Source organism: Glossina fuscipes, unplaced genomic scaffold, assembly GCF_014805625.2.
Source record: "Glossina fuscipes isolate IAEA_lab_2018 unplaced genomic scaffold, Yale_Gfus_2 1, whole genome shotgun sequence".
Taxonomy (NCBI): Eukaryota; Metazoa; Arthropoda; class Insecta; order Diptera; family Glossinidae; genus Glossina; species Glossina fuscipes.
This window is the reverse complement of record NW_023998415.1, coordinates 32,037,040-32,062,391: the sequence shown is the minus strand read 5'-3', so window position 1 is coordinate 32,062,391 and position 25,352 is coordinate 32,037,040. Positions and strand designations below refer to the sequence as shown.

The 25,352-nt window shown below is 33.6% G+C and overlaps 2 protein-coding genes across 2 annotated transcripts in view; one reads left to right on the top strand and one right to left on the bottom strand.

Annotated features, from left to right (window-relative positions):
* The window catches only part of LOC119645373, a 27,177-nt gene extending 2,487 nt beyond the window's left edge, over nucleotides 1-24,690 (top strand). The window contains exons 4-5 of the mRNA XM_038045558.1: nucleotides 10,501-10,626; nucleotides 24,011-24,690. Of these exons, the coding sequence (XP_037901486.1) occupies nucleotides 10,501-10,626; nucleotides 24,011-24,126 (242 nt within the window). The 3' untranslated portion in view covers nucleotides 24,127-24,690. The remainder of the gene's footprint in view (nucleotides 1-10,500; nucleotides 10,627-24,010) is intronic.
* Nucleotides 24,540-25,352, bottom strand: part of LOC119632638 (histone-lysine N-methyltransferase 2D-like) — a 7,698-nt gene continuing 6,885 nt past the window's right edge. Inside the window, exon 4 of the mRNA XM_038025642.1 lies at nucleotides 24,540-24,570. Within this exon, the coding sequence (XP_037881570.1) occupies nucleotides 24,540-24,570 (31 nt within the window). The remainder of the gene's footprint in view (nucleotides 24,571-25,352) is intronic.

The following is a 25,352-nucleotide window of genomic DNA, read 5'->3' as shown; positions in this document are numbered from 1 at the left end:
TTTTTTTTTTTTTTTTTTTTTTTTTTTTTTTTTTTTTTTTTTTTTTTGCAACAAACTATGCATGCAAAATGACTAAGACAACGAACTTGAGTTAGTTAGAAAAAGCAAAATATGCGTTTTAATTGCATGTTATCATGAATTTTATTATAATTATATAGTGAGGGAGAGGGAGTCACAATCACCCAATTTATATAGATAGGAACACAATTTAATTGTTATGGCATTTTTTGCGAATATAATTTTAAATTTACCACAATCTGCAAATATGGAAAAAACACTGAGGACGTTAAAATAAACGTATCATTAAATAGAATGTTTTCCCTGATGAAATATCTTTAAATCTGCTTGAATCTTGGCGACCCAATGCCTCAAATCTAATTGTTAATCGAAATCCATCGACATCAATGATGGTTCAAGCTTGCAGGACACAGCTTATCCTATCATCTTAGGATTTCGTTAATGTCTTAATCTCGGAACATTTTAAATTGTATCGTATTTCGGAGCAAGTCATTCAGTTAAACACCGCATCGAGCGGAATATAAGATTATTTGACATTAATTGAAAAAATTCGAATTATATTATTTTGCTAAAGAGAATGACGGACGCTTAAGGCCATTAACGAAAAGGTGATGGGATAACTACAAAAGTAACGTGACGTGTTGTATCGACCATAGCGTGTTAGAAAACAATCATATAAACCTTGCAAACTAACTAAAAAACGATTACTTTTTTTTTTTTTTTTTTTTTTGTCAAATAACAAAACTGTATTCGTAATGGCGAGAAGCAAGACCTTAAACCGAAAAGCGGACCAATATAAGCCGTGCGGTAATTCTTGTGTACCTTGTAATCTAAAAAACTACCAAACGAGTCAAAGTTTACATGGACATCATCATTCGCACAGAAAAAAAATTTCATAATTTATATTCGCCGTTGATGCATTTCCTATTTTCCGCTTATAGAACAAAGAAAAGAAAACTAATTTCAAGACATAACCTTAAAAGTAAGAAATAGAAATGGGCTAAAATGAATTTTTTGGGACATATTCGAAGTGTAAGTGTATCGAGGCTTGCAAGTAGAAGAGTTGCCATTAATTTGGCCTTTAACGTGATCCTAACCACATACGTTGTTATTTTCCAGTTAACGTTTAACTGTTTAAATTCATACGTATTTGATTACAAAACCTTTATATGGCGTGAGGCAGTACTTTAAACAACATTACAGAGCATAGCAGATTGCAAAGCATATTTTGCTTCGCTGTTTGCGTGACTTAATAATCTTATTTTGTAATGAAAGTGACACTGAACTATTCTGGCAATTCTTTCATAATAAAAAAATTGGTAGAAAGTTAAAAAAGCTGTACGAAGGAAATGCATTTCTTTTCTGAGTTGTAAGTAGTAACTTGCCGCAACGCGAGACTATACCCCACACCAAACTCAATCATTTCAAAGTAGCCAATTAGTCATCAATAACGTAACCTTTATTGTGTACCTCATTTTGTATTTTTTACGCACATTTACAACGTTGCACTAGAAGCCTTTTTTCTTTCAATATATTCTTCAACAAATTCCTCAATAAATACGTGTCTACGTTGTTGTTGCTGTTTTAGCTTGAAATTTTCTTACTCATAACCTTGCAAAAACGCATAAACACGGGCAGTGAGTTCACTCATCTGGAAACATTATATATATATATATATATATAGACGTATGTATATTAAGACTTTCCGTAGTATCAGTATCACTGTAGAGTTAATATTTTATTTTGCTTTTGCTTTGATGTGCGCCTGAGTTAGAAAAAGGAACTAGATACGAATTGGATTTGTGGTATGCAAGTAATTTACCTAAATTTGTTTCTTATATAATGGGATTTTTGAAATTTACTCATTTTTGAATTCAGTGAAGCTTGAACAGAACAAAAATAAAAGTTAACTTTAAATGAACTATTTAATGCAAACACTTTGATTTTTCATAGAGGGCCTAGCACAACTTAATTATTGCGTAAATTCGTTACAGTGCCTTCTGCTGCGCTCTAATATTGTTACCTAATGTGCAACAAATTCGAATGAAATAAGATGCCTCTTGATTGCTCATTGATCGAAATGATAGTTTGTTTGCTTGCTTACGGTATTTTCGGTCCATCAGCTAAGCAATATTCGCCATCATTAATTCCTATTCACTAACACAACGTCATCGATCAATTGTCAATAATTTTCCTGTTGAATAGAAAAAGCGATAATTAATCGAAATGTCCGAGAGAAGCCAAGCCGCACGGCTCTTTAATAAGAACTTTTTTCGTATGCTATTTTTTGATATTCTCTCGGAACAAAAGACACCGCTTGATTGTTGAACAATGCACGGTTGGAAACTATTCCATAGTATTATTACTTACCCTAGAGTTGATTTACAATTTTTATAATTATTTCGATGACCATAGAATGTTTACATTTTATATCATTCTCCTATCCGTACGATAGAGAGAAGAATATTGCGGCTGTGTGAGGAGGGGGGAGTGCAGATGATAATCTGACTTTGTCGGCTTTGACGGCTTTATGTTTATTATGCTATTTTGACTAAATCACGAAATAGATCCCGACAACGTATATCGAGCCATATTTCAGTTGTTGGTGGTTCTCCACAGAAACACTTAGTTATGGAATTGAAACAAATAAGAAAATTATGTTCCCTTAGAACTGAATCTTCTATATCAACCATCATTCATATTATTATATCAATACCAATTTGAACCTACCTCCAGATTAGTATTAAAGTGCTTTAAAAGTTTTCGGTCAATTACTAACAGATTTTATTCAGAATAGAATAAAAAAATGTAAATTTTACCGCTTCTAACTTTGTGAGGATTCTATCGATTTTTTTTTGTTTTTTCATTTTTAAGCAAACAATGTCACTTCATACAAAGAATGTACCGAATAAAATTTCACGTCCTGTCATGTTTACCTTTGTACAAAAAATAGAAAACGTCAAAGAATAAGAGAAATGGAAAACATTTATAAGTTTGTGTCGACATGGCAGATTTATTCCCTTTTTATACATGAGCAGTAAAGTCATTTACAAAATAAATTTAGGAAATTGCGGTCATCTATCTCTCATAATGTATAATACGTGATGAACAGAAATTTACAGATTTTTCCTTGAACAAATGCAGATATTTTCAATTTACTCTTTACCGTAGGCGTATCTCTTAGTCGATTTGGACCATTTCCAAAAACTTCCAATGTTTCCGCCAAATTTGTATTTGATATTTTCATAATGAAAAAAAAAAAAAAAAAGAATGCCAACAACATACATCCACACAGATCAAGAATGTATACACTTTATTTTGGGTGTTGCAAGCATTATGATAAAATGATCATACCCTAATCCTGCGGTAATGATCGTAAAAAAAGGTCGTTTAAACCACGTATCATAAGAAAGGAGTGTCAACATTGTTTAAGACAAATGCATAGGAATGTTTACTAAATTTATAAGTTGATAATGGTATGTTATAGTGTGATCCCCTATTCCTTCTTCAAAAAAAAAAAAAAAAAAACAAAAAAAAAACTTTTCTTTCTTCAAAAGTTGAGATCATGTGATCTGAAATATATATTAGGTCGAGTCATAACTGACTTTCGTTCTTTTATCAGACATTTATTAAAATTATATTAATTTAACGATTGATTGTGAAGCATTCAACCATTTTGCTATACGTCGTCTTGATTGACGTGAATTTTAGTAAAATATCGCCTTTAAAAAGTTGCCGTCAAAGTCGAGAGGACTTTCCGCCATTTTAAGTTCGCATCTCTTGAACGGAATTTTACAAATCAATTTCTAACTGTCCGATCAGTTATCAGTCCTTCACCGTATACGCTGCATATTTTTTCAACTGTGACCTTGACGATATTGCCTTGTTTATCGAATATGCATTTTTTGACTCTCCATTCGGAGGTTAAAAAAAATCCATTACATACAACGGTCGACAGAAGGTTAACTGAATTCTCATCTATATAGTGAAAAGAGAAACTCGTTTGTTTCGGTGACTTATAGTGGGTAACTACGACCTATCTGCATCGAATGTTATTTATGACTCGGTCTAATATGTATGTCAAAGTTTATTGTAACAAAACAAATACTGTTTGATTCGGTGCATGCGTAACTAACAAAAAGTAGTTCAAGCTCAAAATGCGATAAAGTGTAACGCTTTGTGAAGATTCTAAACAATTGCCAACATAAGTGTATATTAACGGTGAGTTATTATTGAGCAGCTCGCGCATTCGAGACACCTAAATAAAATCGTTGCTCTCCGTAGTTTAAATGGATTATGATTTTATCTCTAGCTCCAATCATTGCGAATGATATTCTAATTAAATGTTAAGCTTGATATGGTATAAAAAACATTAACATATTTATTGTCTTTTTTTTTTGCATATATACATTCTTTCATCACTATTGCATGCAAGCAATACGTAGGAAAACTGTTTTATATTATATTCACCTTACGATTTACAATATTTGAAAAACGTTTTAGTATGCAGGAGACATACTATGCAGAAAAAAATACTTACATTCTTTTTACTTTCCTATTAAATGATACAACAAACTCACCTACACGACCACATCATTGATAGACTCGGCAACTACTCGGTAAAATAAAATAAAAGTAAAAAAATTAGAAAATTATAATCGATCGTGTCCGAATCTTCTATACCCATTGCCGCGACCCTAAAAGCAAGGAACAAAATTAAGTTTACCTAAGGTTATCTAGTCTATAACATTCGATGGGCGCGGCCAGTTTTTCCTATTTTCAGCATATAGTTGGAAATTTGTATAGTGTATGTATTGCACTTTATAAGTAACATGCACGGAACACCAAAGGAATAGCAAAAGAGTTCACAGATTTTGTTACATAGGGGGGAGGGGCGGGCGTAGACGTATTCTTTGAAAAACTTTAGATTCTTTTTACATTCTCTTGCCAGTTTGTAGGGGATATTTTCATTTACATACGCGGATGTGTAGAAGGACACATGAACGGACGGACGGATGCTTAGATGCGTTTTGAAATTAAAATTGGCCAAGGACTTATACACTTTATAGGGTTTTTAAAGCTTGCTTATGCGTATTTTACAAGTAATGAAAAAACATAAATAATAGTTAGCGCACTACAATACTGCGTGGGAATGACCGATTTTTCACATTTTTATACATGTACTACATCCATAGAATATTCGTTTAAATTTGTGTAGACTTATCTGCTATAGTTTATGAGCAATGAGCAAAGCATCAACTTTTTATTCCTTCTTCGAAAACAGAAGCCTTCTCAGTTTACATACTACTGGAGTTGTGTCCTTCGACCAATTCGATCCACTTTCAATACCAACATGGGTATAAGAACTTTCGAGATTTCGGCCAAATAGCTTCGGGTCGATAGCTTCATTTTGGCAGCCAGAAGAATCAGCCAATACAATTAGATAATCGGACAGATGGGCAGACTGTAGAAGATACACGCAACTCAGGCTCGGTAGGAAAAAAAGCAACCAAAAATTATACATATACGTCTTTGAACGAATCTCCATTAGTTATTCTCTTAAGCCAATGCCAGCATCCTTGATAAGCTGTCATGCATTCTACGGTAGCTGTATCGAGTTCTCTTCGTTGAAATGTAAGCCCACGAACACTTTCGCACGACTAATTTTGACAATTTTCATCGAGACACTAACGGAATTAGCTTATTTCAATCTGTAACGATCACTAGCCGTATGCAGCTTCAATATATCATTCATTCATGGTTCAAGGAAACACATCAACATCATTCTCTAACAATTCAGTTTGAAAAACATCATCTGACGTATATTAAATAGTGAGTGGAAAACTCGAAAATCAATCAGTAGGCAGATGTGTAAGTTTTCCGAGATAAGCTATAGAAGACTTTCGTAGTCGAGATTCTTGAATGTGCATCCACACGATTTATTTTCATTCTCCTCATTGAAAAGTTAACTGGAACGCTTTAAAGGGGATCGTGAAAGAATGTTCTGAAAAGTAATAAAAATAGTTGTCAACGAGTTTCATTATCGACCATTATCTACCATTATCTACCATTATCTATCATTTGTAATACCATATGTAATTTCGGACATATATATCTTCGGATTATGGAAATGGAATCATTTTTGAGCCGAATTTCAAAGTATTGTTGCATTTCTTATTAAAGCTGTTAATGGGGTTTCGTTCGATTTTCAGTTATATTATTGTCAACATTTGCAATGCATTACGAACATTACTGTAATTCAGCTATGAAAGTAGTCCAAGTATCGGATCGTGCACTTTATGCCTATCCGCATTCTTAAGAGTATGAAAGTTGCAAGGAGAGACAGACCGAAGCAGGCAGCGAAGCTTACGATTATGTTGTAAGGTTTAGGAAATCTAATGTAGCGATTAAAATATATAGAAACGCACAAACAAACGCACTTGTAATAGATATCGTGCAAACGCATAGTCTATTTAAGCAGCAGTAAAAGCTATTAGGCTACTTAAGCCCTTATAAACTTGATGCATTTTCCAAACACATTCGAATCAGTCGCAGCAATACATTTTCTATTTATTTCACTATGCTGTATCCTGCCATTCGTTGTATGCAAATAGGGCATAGAGTGTTTTCTGCGATTTAAAATTCAATAATCCGTAAAATAATATATACTTTGTTGTTTTTCAGTTATTTCGAATTCATTGGCAAGCACATCACGCTTCACAGCTGCAGCCACAACGTACGGCTATGACGTATTGGATAAACTTTTATTTTTCTTTTTCCTGAGTTAGCAAATATTATTGTTCCGTGCTTTTTGTTTTATTTTTTTTATTTTTTTATTTTTTCTGTTGCACGGAACCTACCAATATGGTTGTGTTTTATGAGCATTATCGGTATTCATGCTTGATTATGGATTAACTATAACAACTCTAAATACATTCTTTGGTATTCAATAGAATAGGTGCAACTTTACTTTGTATATCAACATTTATACGAATACAGTTACTGCGCAATAGAAAAACGAAACGGCTTAACGTTTTGTCACCGATCACTCGTAGCGAACGGTCAACTTGTAGGGAACGGCTTAATAGCTTATTAGTATTGAAAGGATGAAAAATATGAATTCATATACAGTGTCGGGAAAATTTTACCGTTTTAGGAGATCACCCCAAAAGTATAACGAGTCGTTCTTCAAATGGGCACTTTTCATTTTTCTCTGCCGTTTATTCTAATTTATACGCTTTAAAAATATCATGTATTGTACGATTTCTTTTATTGAAATTTAAATTTTTTTTTTTTTTTTGTGTTTTGTGGCGCTCGCGCGACTTTGCGCTAAATATAATTATCCCGATGAGCGAGTAACGGGACAGAAAGCAATAACAATATACAACAATACTGCTTCGCATTTAGCTATCGCGCATTGTATCCAAAATGTGCACATCCTTGAAGTTCACTTGACGCAACTACTTACGAAAAATCGGATTTCTCTCCATGTTAGTGCAAAAGATAATTTCTTGTATTCCCAAGGGACACTGTTAGCGAAGAGCTCGCTCTACACACATAATAAAAACCGAATTGAGCCACTGATGCTGATATGGAAACTGTTAACTTGGGCGAATGCTTAAAGGTACCTTTTCTGCGTCCATCAATCACGAATCACGTTGTCTGGCCGGATTCACGTAAATTTGTATCAAAATATACCGGGGTATCGACACATTCAAACAGTTCGTATTAAATAATTAGTTAATTTTTCTCATTTTAAAAACTTTTCCGCTTGTCCGTTTTGTAGAAAGTTTTACCTGTGTCATGCAGGTCTTAGGTGACCTGCGCAAAAATCATATCTAATAAAAATTAATTGTACATTTGATTTGTTAATGAACAGTCATATCAGCCGTAGGATCATGATCGTTTTTATAGTAATTTTTTTTTGGCTCTGGCAAATATTTGCTTGAGATATGTGCATAAGACAGCGTCTTTACATCCAATTACTGATATTTATATCTGAATATTCTTGCACATAAATTTTTAAAAATAAGGAAGAAATCCACTAAACTAGAATCGATCTACTAAAGCACATTGCTTTGCATGCGCATATTAGATAAAATAGTATTGAATTTCTAATTGTTTCATCACAAATTGGCGAAAAGAAGAATTCGGCTTTCGCACGAATTAAGTACAAATACACAAAAATGAATAAAAACAACCAGAGATGAAAACATTTTATGCCCAAGCACCTTCTCTACCTTCTTTAAACACGTCGCGCGTAGTGGAATTTTCTCCTCGGGAAGGGATGTTAGACATTTTTGTGAAATAAGCTGTCAAGAAGAGAACGCCAAGAAAGCCGTATAGTCTGAACCTATTGAAAAAGCATCTTATTCCATAGAATATAACCTATGCAGTCCACTACCATATAAAGAACTCTTTCGATATCTTATGCACCCATGATGAGTTTCTCATGTAATGAATGAAATTGAATAGAATTGCGTAACTAAAACTGAAGATAGATTTGTGAAATAAATAAAGGAATTGAAATAACTATACCGCTGAGCGACCGAGTAGGCAAATGATCTCGACTTGCAACTCGTTTGTTGTGGGTTCAAAAATCAAGTACAGTAGAGTTTTCAATGAAACCGATAACTTTAGATGCTAGAGCTTTAAGATTTTAGTCTTAGAATTTATTTTTCCGGATAAATTAATAATAATAATAATAATAATAATAACAACTAAGAATGCTGTGGTCGGTCAAGGTCGATAGATAACTCTTCATTAGATAGATAGGCCGCTAAATATTCTACATAACTTTTATTAATTAATAAATTATACATTATTTTTATGTAAACGCATCATTTCGGTGACTCCTCCCCGCCCCTCACAGAGGCGGCTACGACAAACGTCAACGTGATCGAAATGTAGCAATACTGACATTTCTTGTCAAAAACGTGATTATTTTCAGTTGCAGTTGTATGGCAAAGGGGCAAAAAAATTGCTCTATTCGATCAAAAGGTTTTACATCAATTTAGAATGCCGAAATACAATTACCGAGCGATTTTTGTCGCGAAGTTCTTATGATTACAATATTTTTTCGTATAACGACTTATCAACACAAGGCGAACAATCGAAAAATGGCCCCGATCTGACTCTATTTTCAATAGCGTTCGTCTTTGGGCCAAAACACGCCAGTGTAACAAATTTCATCAATATATTATGTTAAAAATATATAGACAGACAAATAGATTCGGGCAGATAAGCTTAGATCGATTCCGAATCATTTTCTATACATACATAGGTATGTCTATTTCAAGGCCTTCTGGGCGTTACAATCGTCCGCATAAACTAAATACGCTTGTACCACATGTGATATAGCGTATAATGATAGAAAGTAAGGTTATGCAACTTGAAATAGTACAACTTGTATGTAATGCAAATAATGCGATAATTCAATAAATAAAAAATGTATACATAGCTAAGCATTGATGAAAATAGCAGGCATATAGAGACGTAAACGAAGGGTATACAATATAGGCTGAATTTTCGACAATCAATCAGACAAAGAGAATAAATTCTATGTATCGTTCAAGCCTTCAGGAAGGAAATTATGAACTTTATGCGACTTTTAAAGCTTGCTTCTGCGCGTTATATAGGCAATAAGAAAAATAATTAAGATTGGATACGCTATAATACTGCGTAGGCATGGGAGTCTTTTCACATTTTCGTACAAGTACTACAAACAACATGACTCGTAGAATATTCATTCAAATTTATGTACACTTATCTGCTATAATTTATGAGTAATGAGCAAAAAACCAACTTTTTTCCTTTTCAAAAACAGAGATGTTCGTAGTTCACGTAGTAGAGTAGGTGTGTTTTGACCCAACAGGCGTACTTCCAAGAAACTTCCAAGATTTCTGCCAAATTTTAGGTCGAGAGCTTCATTTAGGCAGCCAGGTGAATATTGACAACAAACATTGCGCAGACGGCAAACCGGATAGACGGATAGACGAACATGCTTAAATCGATTCAGACTTTCATGCTGATTGAGAATAAAAATATATGCTGAGGCTTCCTTCTGGGCGATGCAAACGTTTCGACAAAACGAATATACCCTCATCCTTCGTTGATGTGTGATAGAAACATATCCTTTCTAAGTCCTTTTACTTCGTTACTTGCTTAATTAAATTAATTAAATAATTTAGTTTGCGTCAGCCTTAGGTGACGTTCGCAAAATCGTTTAGAATTTGATTTCTTTTTTTTTTTCTTCTTGGGGAGAAGTGAAGCTTTTTGGTATATTTTACAAAAACCCTACTACGTCAACCTTAAACTAATTTTCCGAAATTTTGAAAAAATATTTTTACCTCAATATACTTTGCAGCATACAGGGCGATAGGTTTAGAGCTAAGCAAATTATCCAAATAAATGCAACTTACATGAACTTTTCCGTATAATATGCTAACTTGAAATTTTTTTTTTTTTTTTTGACTATTGCAGAAGGTCTACCCTATGTCCCGCACATATGCTACGTTGGTGAAAAAGCGTACACCGCCTCAGTGGGATCTTGTTTCATTTATGAAGAAGTTAAAGATTGCTGTTGTGCTCCCGCTTTGGCCACACAATGTGAGTAGATTTATAGAAATTTATTGCTATACATTTTTAAGAAAATCACATATAGATAAAGTAAATATGTCTCTATGTTATGTATATATATATATATATATATATATATATATACACTACTGGAGCAAGTAGTGTAAGTTAAAGATAAAGGCAAGCGATATTGAAATTGCGAAATAAATTGGCAACCGACGACGACTGTGCTCTTTTTCCAGCAAACTGCTAGAAGAGAACGATGTAATCCCTAATTTAATGGCGGATTTTAGAAAAGCAGCAGAATAGCGACTAATACCAGCTTTTCATGAATGTGTAAAGAAAATCGTAATTGAAATTCATATTTGGAACAATTACGGCAACATTTGGTTGCGTATTGGGTGAATTGTGTCGAAAATTGGAAATCAGGTTTCTTGTCTAGGATTGGCACGAAGCTGTTCCACATTATCGCGTGCACATAGTTGGGGACTTTTTGTGTTTGGTTTTTTTGCCGGTTTTATTTTGGCACCAGTGCGGCAAAGATGCAAGCATGCGGCTTTGACACGCCCTACGCATTGTGGATAGTGTGGCTACTATGTCTCCCATTCCTTGCATGCACAAAAAAGAGAATCGATCGTGAGAGATTGGCAGCAAAAAGCATTAAGAAATGACTGTTAAGCCATTCACTGTCAATACTAGTGAAACTAGGGCAAACTAGGGTCCGCTGGCTTTGTGAAATATTTTTTGTTTTCTTCTTATTTTTTTTTTTTTTCGTTATTTACTCGTGGCACATTCACCTATGCTAATTACCATTTATATATGCTTTATGCAGACGCAACGTAATGCGTAATTAATAATTTGCATATAGTTTTAAGTTAGTTTAACTTAGTGATAATTTGTTAGTGTTTCTTGCTTACATACATAGATATGCACACTGTAGTATTTGCTTTAACATTCATATATCTGTATCATTCATTATTCATTCATTTATCAATCATTGTAAATTTCGGTCCTGTTAAAGAACAAAATTTTATCGTTCATTACGCTTGTAAAGTGATTCGATTAAAAATTCACGCAATTTTCGAATTCGTCTTTTACTCTTGTTTTCGCTTCTGCAAGTGTAATTCTGAATTCGTTTCGTTTTCCATAGCAAAAAATATAGCTGCATCGCACATAAATGTTCCGTGAACTCGACGTAATAAAAATTAAAAAAAAAAAAAAAGAAAAAAAATAAATGTGCGATTAGGGAAAATTGTTGAAGAAATTAAACACTTGTTCTAACTATTAATATGGACGAGTTCGTTGCCATTGTCGTGATTAATCAAAATGCATGACAATTAAGCACTCGGTTTAACTTTTATCAAATACGAGTTTATTACCACATACATGCCTACGAAATTAAACGCTCAACTTAATATTCATTGTTTATGTCGTATGTTAATCATAGTTTAATAACTGGTTAAATTTTATCAACAACAAATTTAATGCTGAGTGGTTTTAATGGGACGATCAAACTCATTTTTCTATATTAAATTTCCCGGAATTTAGTTAAAAGAATAAAAAAAAAAAAAAAAATTAGAGTAATCGAAAGCATCGAATCTATGATGAATGGTCGGTCTTTGGGAAAATATTAATACAAAATATTGTAAACCATTGTACAGTGTAAACAATCGAGAAGCATAATTTGTAAGATAATATAAAAATATTTACTATATTTATAAATAATTTGTTACATAGAAGACTTGGGAATTCGTTTGTGTTTTCGTCATTATTTGACGCCTCCACATCATCACATGCTTGGTATATACAAATGATTTGTATTCTCTGTATCTATAAACAAAGAGGTTCATTAAAACAAAACATATCATTTACAACACTTGTACATACTTTTTTAAATATATAAGTTTGTTTTCGAAATAGATTTCTCATTTGCTAAAGGTGATCAGCCACATCATTATCCTTCTCTGATGGCCTTCTTGATTTTCCCATAGATCAGCTGGAATGCAGACTGCAGTCGGCTAGAGTTTGATGAAAGCAGATATTAAAAAAAAAATATTGCTTGCAAAGCTTGATTTGCTATTTGTGTAGGGTTTTCAATAGGACTCTTCGTTACCGAACTTATCTGAATTTTCATTCACTCCATAATCGAATTAGTCCATTTTATGTGATAAAAGTCGTTATTGATTGTTATCCAAGCCTTGCAAAAAAAATGCGGCTCAGTGGAACGGTTCTACTTTTAATTGTACAGGACTTCATGTTGGTGCTTTAATTGGTGCCGTAAGTGATTGTGTGGTGAAAGTCGTTATCTTCCTCAATATGATTTAATGGACACGTGCTGAAGTTATGTTAAACGTTATGTGTGCTTGGCTGTGGTTTACGGACTAGCAAGGAATTTTTATTGCTAAGTCTAAACGCAAGTCCATGCTCTTACAAAAGCTATATGTCGAACTGATTGAAACGATACTGACACACACCTATTTAAATTTAGGAGCTAAAAATTTGATCTTCTTGTCATACATCTTTGTAAGAACGGCTACATGGGAGGACGTCTAAAGAAATGGTGTCTTCCAATCCAAGTTTTCAAGATTTATACATTACTTCGAGGTACCATCTTCCACCAACTTTTGGTGAAAAATGTTAAAAATTGCAATTATTTTTCATATAATGCCTTTTTTTAAATGGGATCTAATACGAGATGTGCTGAGATAGAAAAGTTTCGATTCAATTCATTTTCAATAGCTTGCGTCTTGAGTCTGTAAGCAAGAGTTCATCAAAATTTCTCCACATATGCGACCTGCACATTGAACACAAAAATACATAGTCATACATCAATCGATTTGTATAATGTAACATGAATGTATCTCGAGTCATTAAGTGAATCAACACAGTGCTACAAATGATGATGCAGGAAGAAAACGTAACGCCACGACTCTCTATAAAGATTTTGTAGTACATTTACAGTCAAATGGAAAAGAACAAGCGATGGTCAATTAAGTAGCCATTGAAAGTTCTTTTCATTTTTCAGTTGTGTTGATAGCATTTTGGTTTTTGCGACTGGGTACTGGGTGCTGTCGCAGTTTTGTTTGTTAGTGTGTGGTTCCCGTTTTGTCTTTGGTTTGGCTTTATAAACGTTCTTATCAATGCTTTCAGATATATTTCTTAGTCATTATTGCAGGCTTTGATATTAGATATTAGTCCGTTTTCTGCTCTGCACTACCCGGGATTGTTATGATATCAATACTTATTTAACAAATTTTTGTTGTTGTTGTATGCTGCTACCTACGTTTGCATAATGCGCCTTTAACTGCTTAATCTGCTAACTAAGGCGGATTCCTTTATGCTTTAATACATTGCCTACTCTCAATATGCTTTGTTTTTAGCCCTTAAGGGTGTCGGTATAGCATTTTCCGGGCAATTTTCTTTAGTTACTTTTATTGCATTTTCTTTGGTTTTCTTTGGCATTCTACAAGGACGGAATGTTTATATAAATCATGTCTCGCCAAGACAGATGCGGATTCTAATCGTTATGTAAGTTGCTCGTTACGGGACCGTTTCGGGTGCCCGAAATGTACTCGTATTATAGGCAATAGCTGCGCACACAGTATTGGATCGTCTTTTCGTGCAAACCAATATAGATCTGTCTGAGATATGAAAGGAACTGTCGGTTTTATTAAGTAAGTTCGATAAAGATACGACAATGTTTGAAGTGTGCAATTATTTGGAGTCTCCAGCTGCCTTTAAAAAGTTAAAGGATCAAGAAAGTATTTAATTTACCCTCCCAATATCGCATCACGAGAATCTCCTCCTAAATATCATAATTCTGCCGTAGCGGTTTCTTCACTCAATTGACCTCTCACTGAGAAGCTTGTGGATTCCAAATGACGTAATCTTTTAATGAAGCTGGACGCTACTTTCAGCTAATAATTCTGCTCTATTCTTAATAATAAACAAATAAACAAATAAACAATTTTTATCCCTACCTAGATCTACCGGTGCAATTGAGAGGCAAAACGGTGTCCATTTTTTATCCCATTTGAAACACTTCTTTCCCGTTTTCGAATGGTATCTTGATTAATAAAGTGACTTTAAGGACTATGTCTCCTTGAAAGCCGTATTTGTATCCAGCTAGCGCTAGATTTATTGCGGACATCTTGCGGCAAAAGTTCATCTACTAAATCGAGTTAGCATTTTTAAAATGTCTACAACACAACCATCAGTTATATTAACCTACAAAATGTCTAATTCCTACAAAAAACATCGAAAGTGTGTTAATTATGGTCTTTCTTAAATGAATTCATTTCTAGGGATAAGCTTCAAAATACTAATTCGGTAATCCATCCACCTACAGCGACGCTTCCACCCGCAAGAAACTAAATTATTTTCTGACCCAGTGATTATAGTTTATCAAAATGTAATGGGCCTAAATTTCAAAATTCAGTCGACTTGCCTGGAGTATTTCTGTTTGATTTCACCGAAATCTGTTAGAACTTGGTCGACGAATTTTTTTCCCAACGCATTCCATGTTTTCAGATAGGTTCGTCTAAATCGTGTTAGTGGTGATGTTTTAATTGCCTTATCAGATGGCTTTCCGTCATATTACATTACTAAAAACTTATACTTGACTTATTCCTGCATTGCTCGAAATGCTGATATTTCTACTTGTAAGAAACATGCGTCCTTTATTTGTAAAGTGGCTGAAGTCTGAAAATCCACTTATATGGTCATAGCATTAGGGTATTTTAATTTACCGCATACCACTTGGTCTCTTAGTGTCAATTCAGGCCGTATGGTCTCCACTTCAATAACCGAAAATCCATTGAGTTTTTCAATAAAATATATGATCGGAACCGTCTTCAATGTAAGCATGTGAATAATTGTAATAATGGGAGACTCTTATATCTTAGCTTTGTTAATTTCCCCGAAATTATTGTAAATCGCTGTCTGCTCTTCAGTTTACCTAAGCATGCATATCATTTGCCAATTTGTTTAATCCTTTCAATGCAATGACAGATTGACTCTCTTCAACAATTTAAATCTGAATTACTCAAATATACAGATCGCTCTGAGGGGTTTAACGTCTGCACCTGGCTTGATGCCTTAATCAGACGGGTTGCCTACAACCATAGGCACTCAATTGAGTTGAGTGATCACCCCCCGGGGGGAGAGACAATCCCCTAATAAGGGGGTCTTTCTTACCCCGAGGTGCGCAGATGGTTCACCGTATATGGCCGTATAAACCGTCACTTTGGTTAGTGTGAGGCCTAGGTGCACTCGATTGTTCCACTTTGGCTAGGAACTGCCAACCACAACCACCACGAGTGCTCCCCGAAGGGCCGCACCCAAGCAGTCAGGACTCACAAATTGATCAACGATATTCGTTCAAAAGGGAAAAATTGCGCTCGCTTCCACCATAAGGCTTCCACGGCGCCGTTGATCAATTACCACCATTACCCGCAGGCATCCGTGACATATGTTCAAAAGTATATAGGCAAAAGGGGAAAAAGCCTTCCGTCAAAACCCTTTTTTAATAATATTTGCATGTATTAATTCTCAAGAGGGTTTTTTTTATTAATAGGCCAAAGGGAAGGCCATCCGTCAATTCCTTTATTTTGTATCATTAACTCTACTCTTGAGAAAAATTTTTATTCCGTTACGAGTTTATGAACAAAGTCCATCGTACACCCGCAGGCATACGTGGCTCTGTGAGGCGAGCCTCCTGACCCCCGTGGCTCCTAGTTTATTTTGTAAAGCCTTTGGCATACTTTATGCGGTTGTAAAAACAACCGCACTTGCATTCGGATTCTCCATACATCCTGGTAGCCAACACCAAGAACTACTTATCTTCGAGATATATAGGTCTCGGGTATTGCACTGACATGGCAGGGGCGATCTACCATGCACTCGCTAGATTACTACCTTCTACGTACTTAATACCATTCAGAAATTTCCTAGGTAGTAACTAGCTATTGAGTGAAGAGTTCATTTTCCAGCCAATCCCTCCACCATCTCTCAAAAACTCGTCGCCGAGTTAGTAGCCCAAAACCTTAAACCCTTCTTAGCCGGCCGAAGCCGTTGCCCGGGGATCACCACTGGGAGGTGAGGGTTTCGGCCATCTATGCTCCCCATTAAAGCATAGTTTATCTCCCCACTCAAATATACAATATGATTTTGCCAAAGCCAATATTTCTCACCTTTCACATATTTCGCATTATATAACTGATATATCTGACAAGAATAGGGAAACGCTAATTTCTACATTTTATAGTGTATTAAGCTTAGCTATTTCCGCGTCTGTTCCGAGTAGACAAACTTCCCCTCGAAGCACTTGCCTGCTATGATTTAACAAAACAGTTAAATGCTATAAAAATAGGAAAATTGACTCCTATTCACGATCATTGCATCTAATCTACTGTAAGGCACAAATTTAATCTCACCAACCTCTCTCAATGTGTTTGCAGATACCTTCGAATGATAAAATACTCACTTTTTTAATAATTCTAAATAATTTTAGAAATTTGCCGACGCCAAAAGAAGAATCTGCATATATCCATCATCGATGATGTAGTTTAAACACACCTTTTGGGGATGTAAAAATCGTGAATCTCTTTCCTGAATATTGCCGACGGTACCTTTCTACTGCTGATGCCAAAGTTTTGAACAACTATTCATATCAAATTGTGTAAGCACTGCATCCAGTCCGATCAATTTGATCATTGCCGAGAAAGTGACATATTATAAGCTTTAAGCTCGTTGAAGTATAGTTAGGCGCCAGGACCTGGTGGCATTCAATCTCGTACACTGAAATCATGTTTATGTTTAATCTTCAACTGAAGACAGAAGTTTCTGGAGGAGCATTGGAAGAGTAGCTTTCGTGCTCTTGTTCTCATAAAAATGGAAGCATGTATCTAGTCGAGAACTATATAGGCACTGTCAAGTTGAGTGTTTTGCTTAAATATAAGAATAAATTTTCCTCAGCAAGTGGATTCGTAAAGGAAAAATCTATCGTTACGACCTTGTTAGAGCTTACTTGCCATATTTTCAACGCTTTTTCTAGTAAAACTCCCACTAATGTCGTACGCACAGACTTCAGTAAAGCTTTTGATTTAATTAGCCATAAATTATTGGCCTTTAAACTCCAAACGTTCGATTTTCCTTCTGACTTATTTCATTGGATTGGCTCTTATATTCATAATGGCTCATTCCGAGTTCTTTTCATCTCGACCACCTCTGATTCTCCCGTGAACTTCCCGTGAAATCGGATGTCGCTCAAGGAAAATGTGAATTCATTAATGACGATTAAGAGGCATTGTTTGCCCGAAAACTTCATTTTAATGTACGCTTTAAGCTATGTATGAATAAAGCCAAGTCTCTACATGGCTTTATAAAGCGATGATGTAGAAAGCTTGACGAGCCATATGTTAGAAAACGGGTGTTCACTAGCTCGGTGGTACAAATTGCATGGTCTCCTTCTGATAGATGCCACGTTGACTCAACAACAATTTCTGCTTTCCGTGTTAAGGAATTTGGGAAGGGGACTCGTTTCTTCCATTATCTCCTTATGAAAAAAAACAAACTTTTGCTGGCCTCATTAGAGAAAGGTTGACTTATTCTTGGCGTTTTCCTCTTAGTTAACTTAATAAATGATGCTGATTACCGGCTGCCGGCACCGTTATGAGAAAGATAAACTTCAATATTGCTTGTCGTTCTTCGTTCTAGGAACTCCATTTACCTAAAGTTCAACCAACGTAATTATAATTATAAGTTTTTCAATTAATCTCTCAAGACTCTCCGAGTCTTTAAACTTTATTAAATTTACACTCTGTGAATCGTTAAAGTTTCGTATGATTCGTCAAAAGAACTATGTTCACTATAATCGGTTGTCAAGCTTTTATATGTTTGCTACGTTTTAGGGGCTCAATCTCTATTCGAATTTATAGGCCGGTTGGCAGTGTACCTCTGTACAAGATGTGTATATTTTTTTTTTCTCTTCCTCTTGTCTATTTATACATGAACTTTGTTTATATTTTCCTTTATTTTGTTTTATTTATTTATTTTTATTATTTTTTTTTTTTTTACCTCTCTGTTATTTTGTAAGAGTATTTATAATAAGTAGATAAGATCTATTTTTAAGAGTTCATCTAAAACGGTTGTATATTTATTTTAGCTGAGTTTTATGTGTTAATGAATAATAAATAAATAAATAAATAAATAAATAAATAAATAAATAATTAATTAATACAACAGTAAAAGTGAACGAACTCCAATTATTTCTAAAAATAAAGGTATACATATAAAGATATTGACGATGTCTGAAAAAAAATTTTTACCTATAACGGTATTATTCACATTCTTGAAAGCTTAAATTTTATGACGTCATGAATAGCGCGTAAAGTTAATTACAAGGCGGATGGTCAGAATTGCGACTTTCAAAGCGAGCAGGTAGATAAAGAGGTATTTGGACGAAAAGACAAACGCATCCATATTGATAGGTGGAAATAACAATAATCAATATGCAGAACACTCCGCCTCGTCTAAATTCGCATTCTCGCCAACGATAGAAATAAATTGATTATTATCGATATGTTCAAATTGTTTTCAAATGCTACGATCTCGTGCCTTTGATTTCTAAATAAAAAAAAAATAAATGCTCTACACATTTGCCTTTAACGAAATAAATACTATTGTTTATAAACAATTTTTTATCGTATAAGCATATATATTAGTTTGGGAAAAAAGAAATCCATTATTTTTATATGCACTTCAGGACTTTATTTAACATGTACCAAATTTTCTCTTTGTTCACTTCCATTTTTAACACGCTGTAACTCACAACTGAATGCACGAAACAAAAAACAGCAAAAGAATTTTTTTTACTGCGAAATGTCACCTTTCCAATGAGCATAAATCTGAAATTGTTTGATCGATACTTTACGAGTAATCTATCAGTGCAGGCATCTACCGAAAAAATAATGGATTTCTTTTTCCCCAAACTAATATATATATATATATATGTGTGTGTGTGTGTATATGTAAAGAAACATAAATTTTCATTTTATTAACTAAATTTTTGTGATAGAAAGATGCATTAAACAAAACCGCAATTGCGGTCGGCTTACTCGGAACACTTTCTTCTTATATTTAATAATAATGTAATAAATATATTATGGCACCAACAAGAGTGAATAATAGCTCTATACTTGGTAGTTGGATTCAACGGATTTTTTTTCGTCCGTTAAATTTTGAATTCGCTAAAAAAAAGAAAAAAATTAAAATGTATTTTGCTGCACAACATAAGTCTCTGAGAATGTAATCATTAACAAACGCACTTAGAGCGAGCCAGTTACGCCTGAACTGATACTCTGATACTCTTGTGTAAAATTTTCACAAAATTGATTGTTTTTATGTCTTAAAAACACACTCCATAAATTTTACATATGTGCCAAGAGAGTAAACATAAATTATTTTTAAAGTTATTCAAATGTTCATTGATATTATGAATGCATATACACACACATATATATATATATATATATATATATATGCTATGGATGTTTAATTTAAAAACAAATTTCATTGGAAATATTTGAATATTTAAGAATCATATATAAATTTAACTAAACTCATGTTTTATCTCAATTTATTTTTACGTTAATTATGAAAATTATGTTGAATGTGGCGAGTAATTTCAATACTTAGCTATATTTATCAAAGATCTCAACTATTTATTTATCCTTGGCTTTCTGTTTGTATGTCCTCTTACAGCCTGAAGACTTGATCTCACCTTTTTTTATTTCATATTGAGAACGCAGCAAATCGAACATTTCGAATCGAACGCTATACATGTATACATATGTATATATATTTATATATAGAGCCGAGAGCCGATAGCCTGTGTTGCTAGTGCTCAATGTCTCTTTTTTTAGTCTAAGAATTCAATTCATTAGTCTAAAATTAAAATAATAATAATAATAATAATAATATTTATATATAGAAAAAGCTCCTTATTCGCGGGGTATACGTTCCATAAAAATGCCGCAAATACAGAAACCGTGAATACTTATGGTATGGTAATTTATATGGGATTTTAGGGGATACGTTCCTAGGTGATAAAATAAAAAAAATCAATTTAATTGAAATAATTTTCAACATTTTGATTAATTATCTTAATAGGCTTAGGTAATGCTTTGAAGAATTTTTCAAGTTTCTCTTGCTTGGCATTTTTTAAAAGTTCCTTCAATTCAGACTGATATGTAGCAGTCGCATTAGCAATTTGCCTCTTAAAAATAAGACTTCCTTCCATAGACAGATCAATGTTCATAAAGAAATCGCCAAGCTCATTTGCCATTGTTAAATCTTCACTAAGATAATTTTCAAATTAAATGTCACGTTCTTGCTTGCGTGCTTGTTGAAGCCTCTTCTTCAATGCACTGTAAATTTAACATTTCCTCCAAGTCGGTTTCAGTCAAATCTTCATCTTGCGATTTAAGCAATTCCTGAATGTCACTTAATTCTATCTGTTCGAATCCATCTTGCTCTATTCCATTCGCGATTTCGGCTATGTTTGCAGTCACAGTTTGAATTGCCCAGGTTCTTCCTGATTTTCCGCAATCAGAATAGGCCACAGTTTTGTCCAGCATGACTTCAATGTGTGTGGCTTCAGTTCTTCCAATGATTCTTTTATGTTCACGATGCAAAAATACATTCCATATTATTCAATATGATTTTAAAGGTAATAGAGCTTAAAGGCCTGGATTATTGCTTGGCCCATAGGTTGAAACAAAGCCGTCGTGTTGGGAGGTAAAAATGTCACTTTTATGTTTGGATGCATAGTTTCAAGTTTTCGAGGATATCCTGGTGCATTGTTCAAAGTCGAAATTCTGCTTTTGTTAAATAAGTTTCAACTTCAGAAACAAAACAATTCCGGAACCAGTCACAAAAAATCCGCGAATAAAGAAATTTATAGTCGCGAATATGGGAATTGGGTCGCATTTTTTTAATCCGCGAATAGTGAAACCGCGAGTAAGGAGCTTTTACTGTATATATATATATATATGTATGCATCGTGTTATAGAGGCAAATATATTCTTATTATAGATCCCCATAGACTCATACTTCTCTTGAAAACTTGACCACGATCTGAAAATTTTGCGTGGAAAAGCAAATGTGATCTTAGACTTCTTCTCTTCTTGCTACTTAGCAAGCTCGATGTTTAAGTTCGCTTACAATACCAGCCAAAAAATAGAAAAATGCACATTTAAATTAGGTGCGGCGTATGCATCTGCCGATTTGTATTGACGCATTGAAGAAGACTGTTAATAAAAGTGCATAGATTATAAACAAATAATATATAAATTAATTTTGTGTTTTATTATTATTATTATTATTATTATAAATTTAGCCAGAGAATAAATTCAAAGACTAAACTCTTAAAAGCACTAGCATCTAAGACTTTCGGCTTTTATTAAAAACTCTACCGTACATGACATTTGAATCCACGACCATTGAGTTGCTAGGCGAAACTCTTGCCTACTCGGCCACTCAGGCGTATTGTGTTTTATTATTTCTTCGGCTTGCGAAGAAGGTGAACCAATTTATTTGGGGAACAAATTCTACATTAAACGCACTTTGTTCGCTATTGCTGCGGATGACTAACAGTGTCATGATCGCAATGCTATGCTAATACTGCGGTTCGTGTTGACAATATTTCAAGACAAATATGTGTAGCAGTGGCAACGTGCTGAGTCTTCGTCTGCAGTAGAGACAACACTTGGAAAACATTAGGATGTATGATGATAACTTACTTATAAAATTCCTTTTCAATATATTCGTAAAAAGAATATATATAGTTAATGACCCTACATCTATCAAATATTCATAGACAGAGGTATAAATGCTAGATCACCGTAATAATAAGCCGGTCGGGACAATTTTTGCACCGAAGTTGGAAATAGCTTTGGCGAGTATTTGGTTAAGCAGTTATCGACGCCATGGCTTTGCAAGATTGTGTTAGCAGAGACAACGAAACACATAAATATTCCAAGACTTGTTTCAAAATTAAAATTTGAGAAGGGTTTGTTAGGGTATTTTTGCTTATCCGCCATCAATAACAGTAGTAACGCTGGTAATTAGCAGTTATTTGTATGCTCGCTATCTCATTCTTATTATTTATATGGGCACGGATTCTGTTAATAGTTCGTTAATATGACGTCGCATTCTCTCAAACACTTGTAAGGGAGAGCAGCCTATACAGTTCTGGGTTTTTAGGTGAATATGGGCTATGGTATGCATATAATTGCGTATGTATTAAAAAAGACCAAGCAGTATATATGTTTGTAGCAAATGAAAATTGTTTTCTTTTCATCGTTTATTTTGAAGAATTCAAGAATTCTTAATTCTATGTTTGGCAAAAGCTTTGAAAAATTTCATTCAAAAATTTTCATAACAAGAATTATGAAGAAATTGTTTATTATTAAAAAAAAAAAAATTATATTATCGTCTACTATGTATAATATATATTTATTTACTAATTTACTTATGTTATTTATGTATTTATTAATTTTATTTGCTGGCACATATACATAACATACTCTATCCAATTTTCCATATCATACATGAGTTGGTCTACACGGTATCTATTCATATTACATTATTATTATATTCGAAAGTTAAACAAAACAAAGCCATTTTTTCACTTAAAAAAGACATTGATTGTGGAAAATTGGTTCAATATATGTTACTCAAAATAGTTTCCATCATTTTCTACAATATTTTACAATATGTTCGGTAACATGGTGATATCATGTCGAAAGAACTTATATTGGTTTGGCAGCGATCCACTCATCGATCCATTTTCCCACTTCTTCAACTAGGCGGACAGGGGTGCCAGCCCAGCTATTCTGCAAGTCGTCCGAACAAATGATAATCAGGAGGCGTCAAGTCTAGTGAGTACCATGGGTGCGGCAGAACTTCCATTCGAGCTGCAACAGTGTAACCGGGACATCTCTTGTAAAAAATGACCAAAAAATGGCATTTTCAGTCAGTGGCGTGTCGCCGCCTTAAAACTATTGAAATCAAAACTGACAATTGGAAAATGATGGAACAGCGTTTGCTGGGCTTCGTGAGAAAATTTCTTCAAATAAACAACAAAGTAATTAATTTGAAAGAAGAAGAATTTTGAGCACGCCATAATTAGCGTCAGCGTACGCTATATTAAATGGGAAATTGTTATTCTAAGTAGAGAAGGGTCAAAATCATCGAATTTAATAATTATCTGCCCTAATAGATTTCACTTGTTTACCCTTTTTACCTGTACAAGTCACTTGCCAAAATTTTTGCAACCCCCTAATATTAAACAAAAACGTCAAATGTAGTCCTATATTGTCTCCTATAAATATTATTTTCTATTTATTTTCAGGGCGGCATATATCAGCTGCTTGCGGCATATATAAATCTTGGATGCATTGTTACTATATTGCCTTGCTTGGCTGTTCATTATGGGCGTTAAATAATTGGAGAAATTTATTAAATTAACATCCTTTCGTATATGTGTTATGTTTTTTTTTTTAATTGTAATTAATTTATTAAAAGAATAAAACTTAAATGCAAATATCAGCCAAATATCATTTATAAGCCGCTAAGGTATACATACGTATGATATAAATGATTTTTGAAATATTTTCAAAAAAAAAAAAAAGCATAAAATTCTCAATATATTTTACTTTAGCACAGCACAACATGTCAAAAACGCCATTTTCATTTAATACGATAAACAGTAAAATATTAGAGACTAGGAGCTTGAGTTTTATGTGAGAGCAAAAGTCACAAAAAAGTAAATAAAAATGTATTCAAATCGTACAAATATCGATTTTATTATTACTATAATTATTATTATTACTTTTGACTTATGATGTTCAATCAAAGTAAAGGAATGAATGCGTATTTACTTAAATACTATATCCAAATGTGCTATAATAACTGTATAAGTGTAGTTAAAAATTAAATTTAAATGCTTTTATTAGCATATATTGTATTAATTCGTGCAACCATACCGTTACACTTGTAATACTTTTTAGTAAATTATAAAAAATTAATAAATGAAAAGGAAATATATATATATATATATTTATATATATATATGCATAACACTTTTTTTTTTTTTTTAATTCCTTCTTGATTAATAAATATTAGCTTTGGCTGAAATAATTTAATACCTGTTAGTTGCTTATATATGCTAATTGGGCAAATATTCTCTCCTCGCTTGCTAGTAAGATGGTAATACCATTCGAAAAAGCCCTCTTTCTTCTTTCTCTTCAAATAGTCTATTAAGCGGAAACTAGCTAACTTTTTCCCATCTTCCATACCCTTCTTCTACTAAGAATTTACATTCGAGAGCAAGCTTTAATATCGTAAACTTATATATAGACAATTCAAAAAAAAATGCATGCAGTTAATTTTGTTATATCTCTTTCTTCCCTTCACACCATGCCCTATTTCGAAGCAAACTATTTAGAGATCAAATCATGCGATACTTTGATACTCTTTTTCATACCTATCATCGAAGCCTAGAGGGGTGTATTCTTTGTCAAAACATTTGCAACACCCAGAAGCACATTCTTAACCAGTGTTAAATTTAAAAAGCCCTTAAATATATCATCAAAATAACTAAAAATTTCAATCATTCATTACGAATTGTTTTTTTTTATATCATTCACTATTTAAAACTTACAGTACAACCTTTTTCAAAGCTTCTACATCGC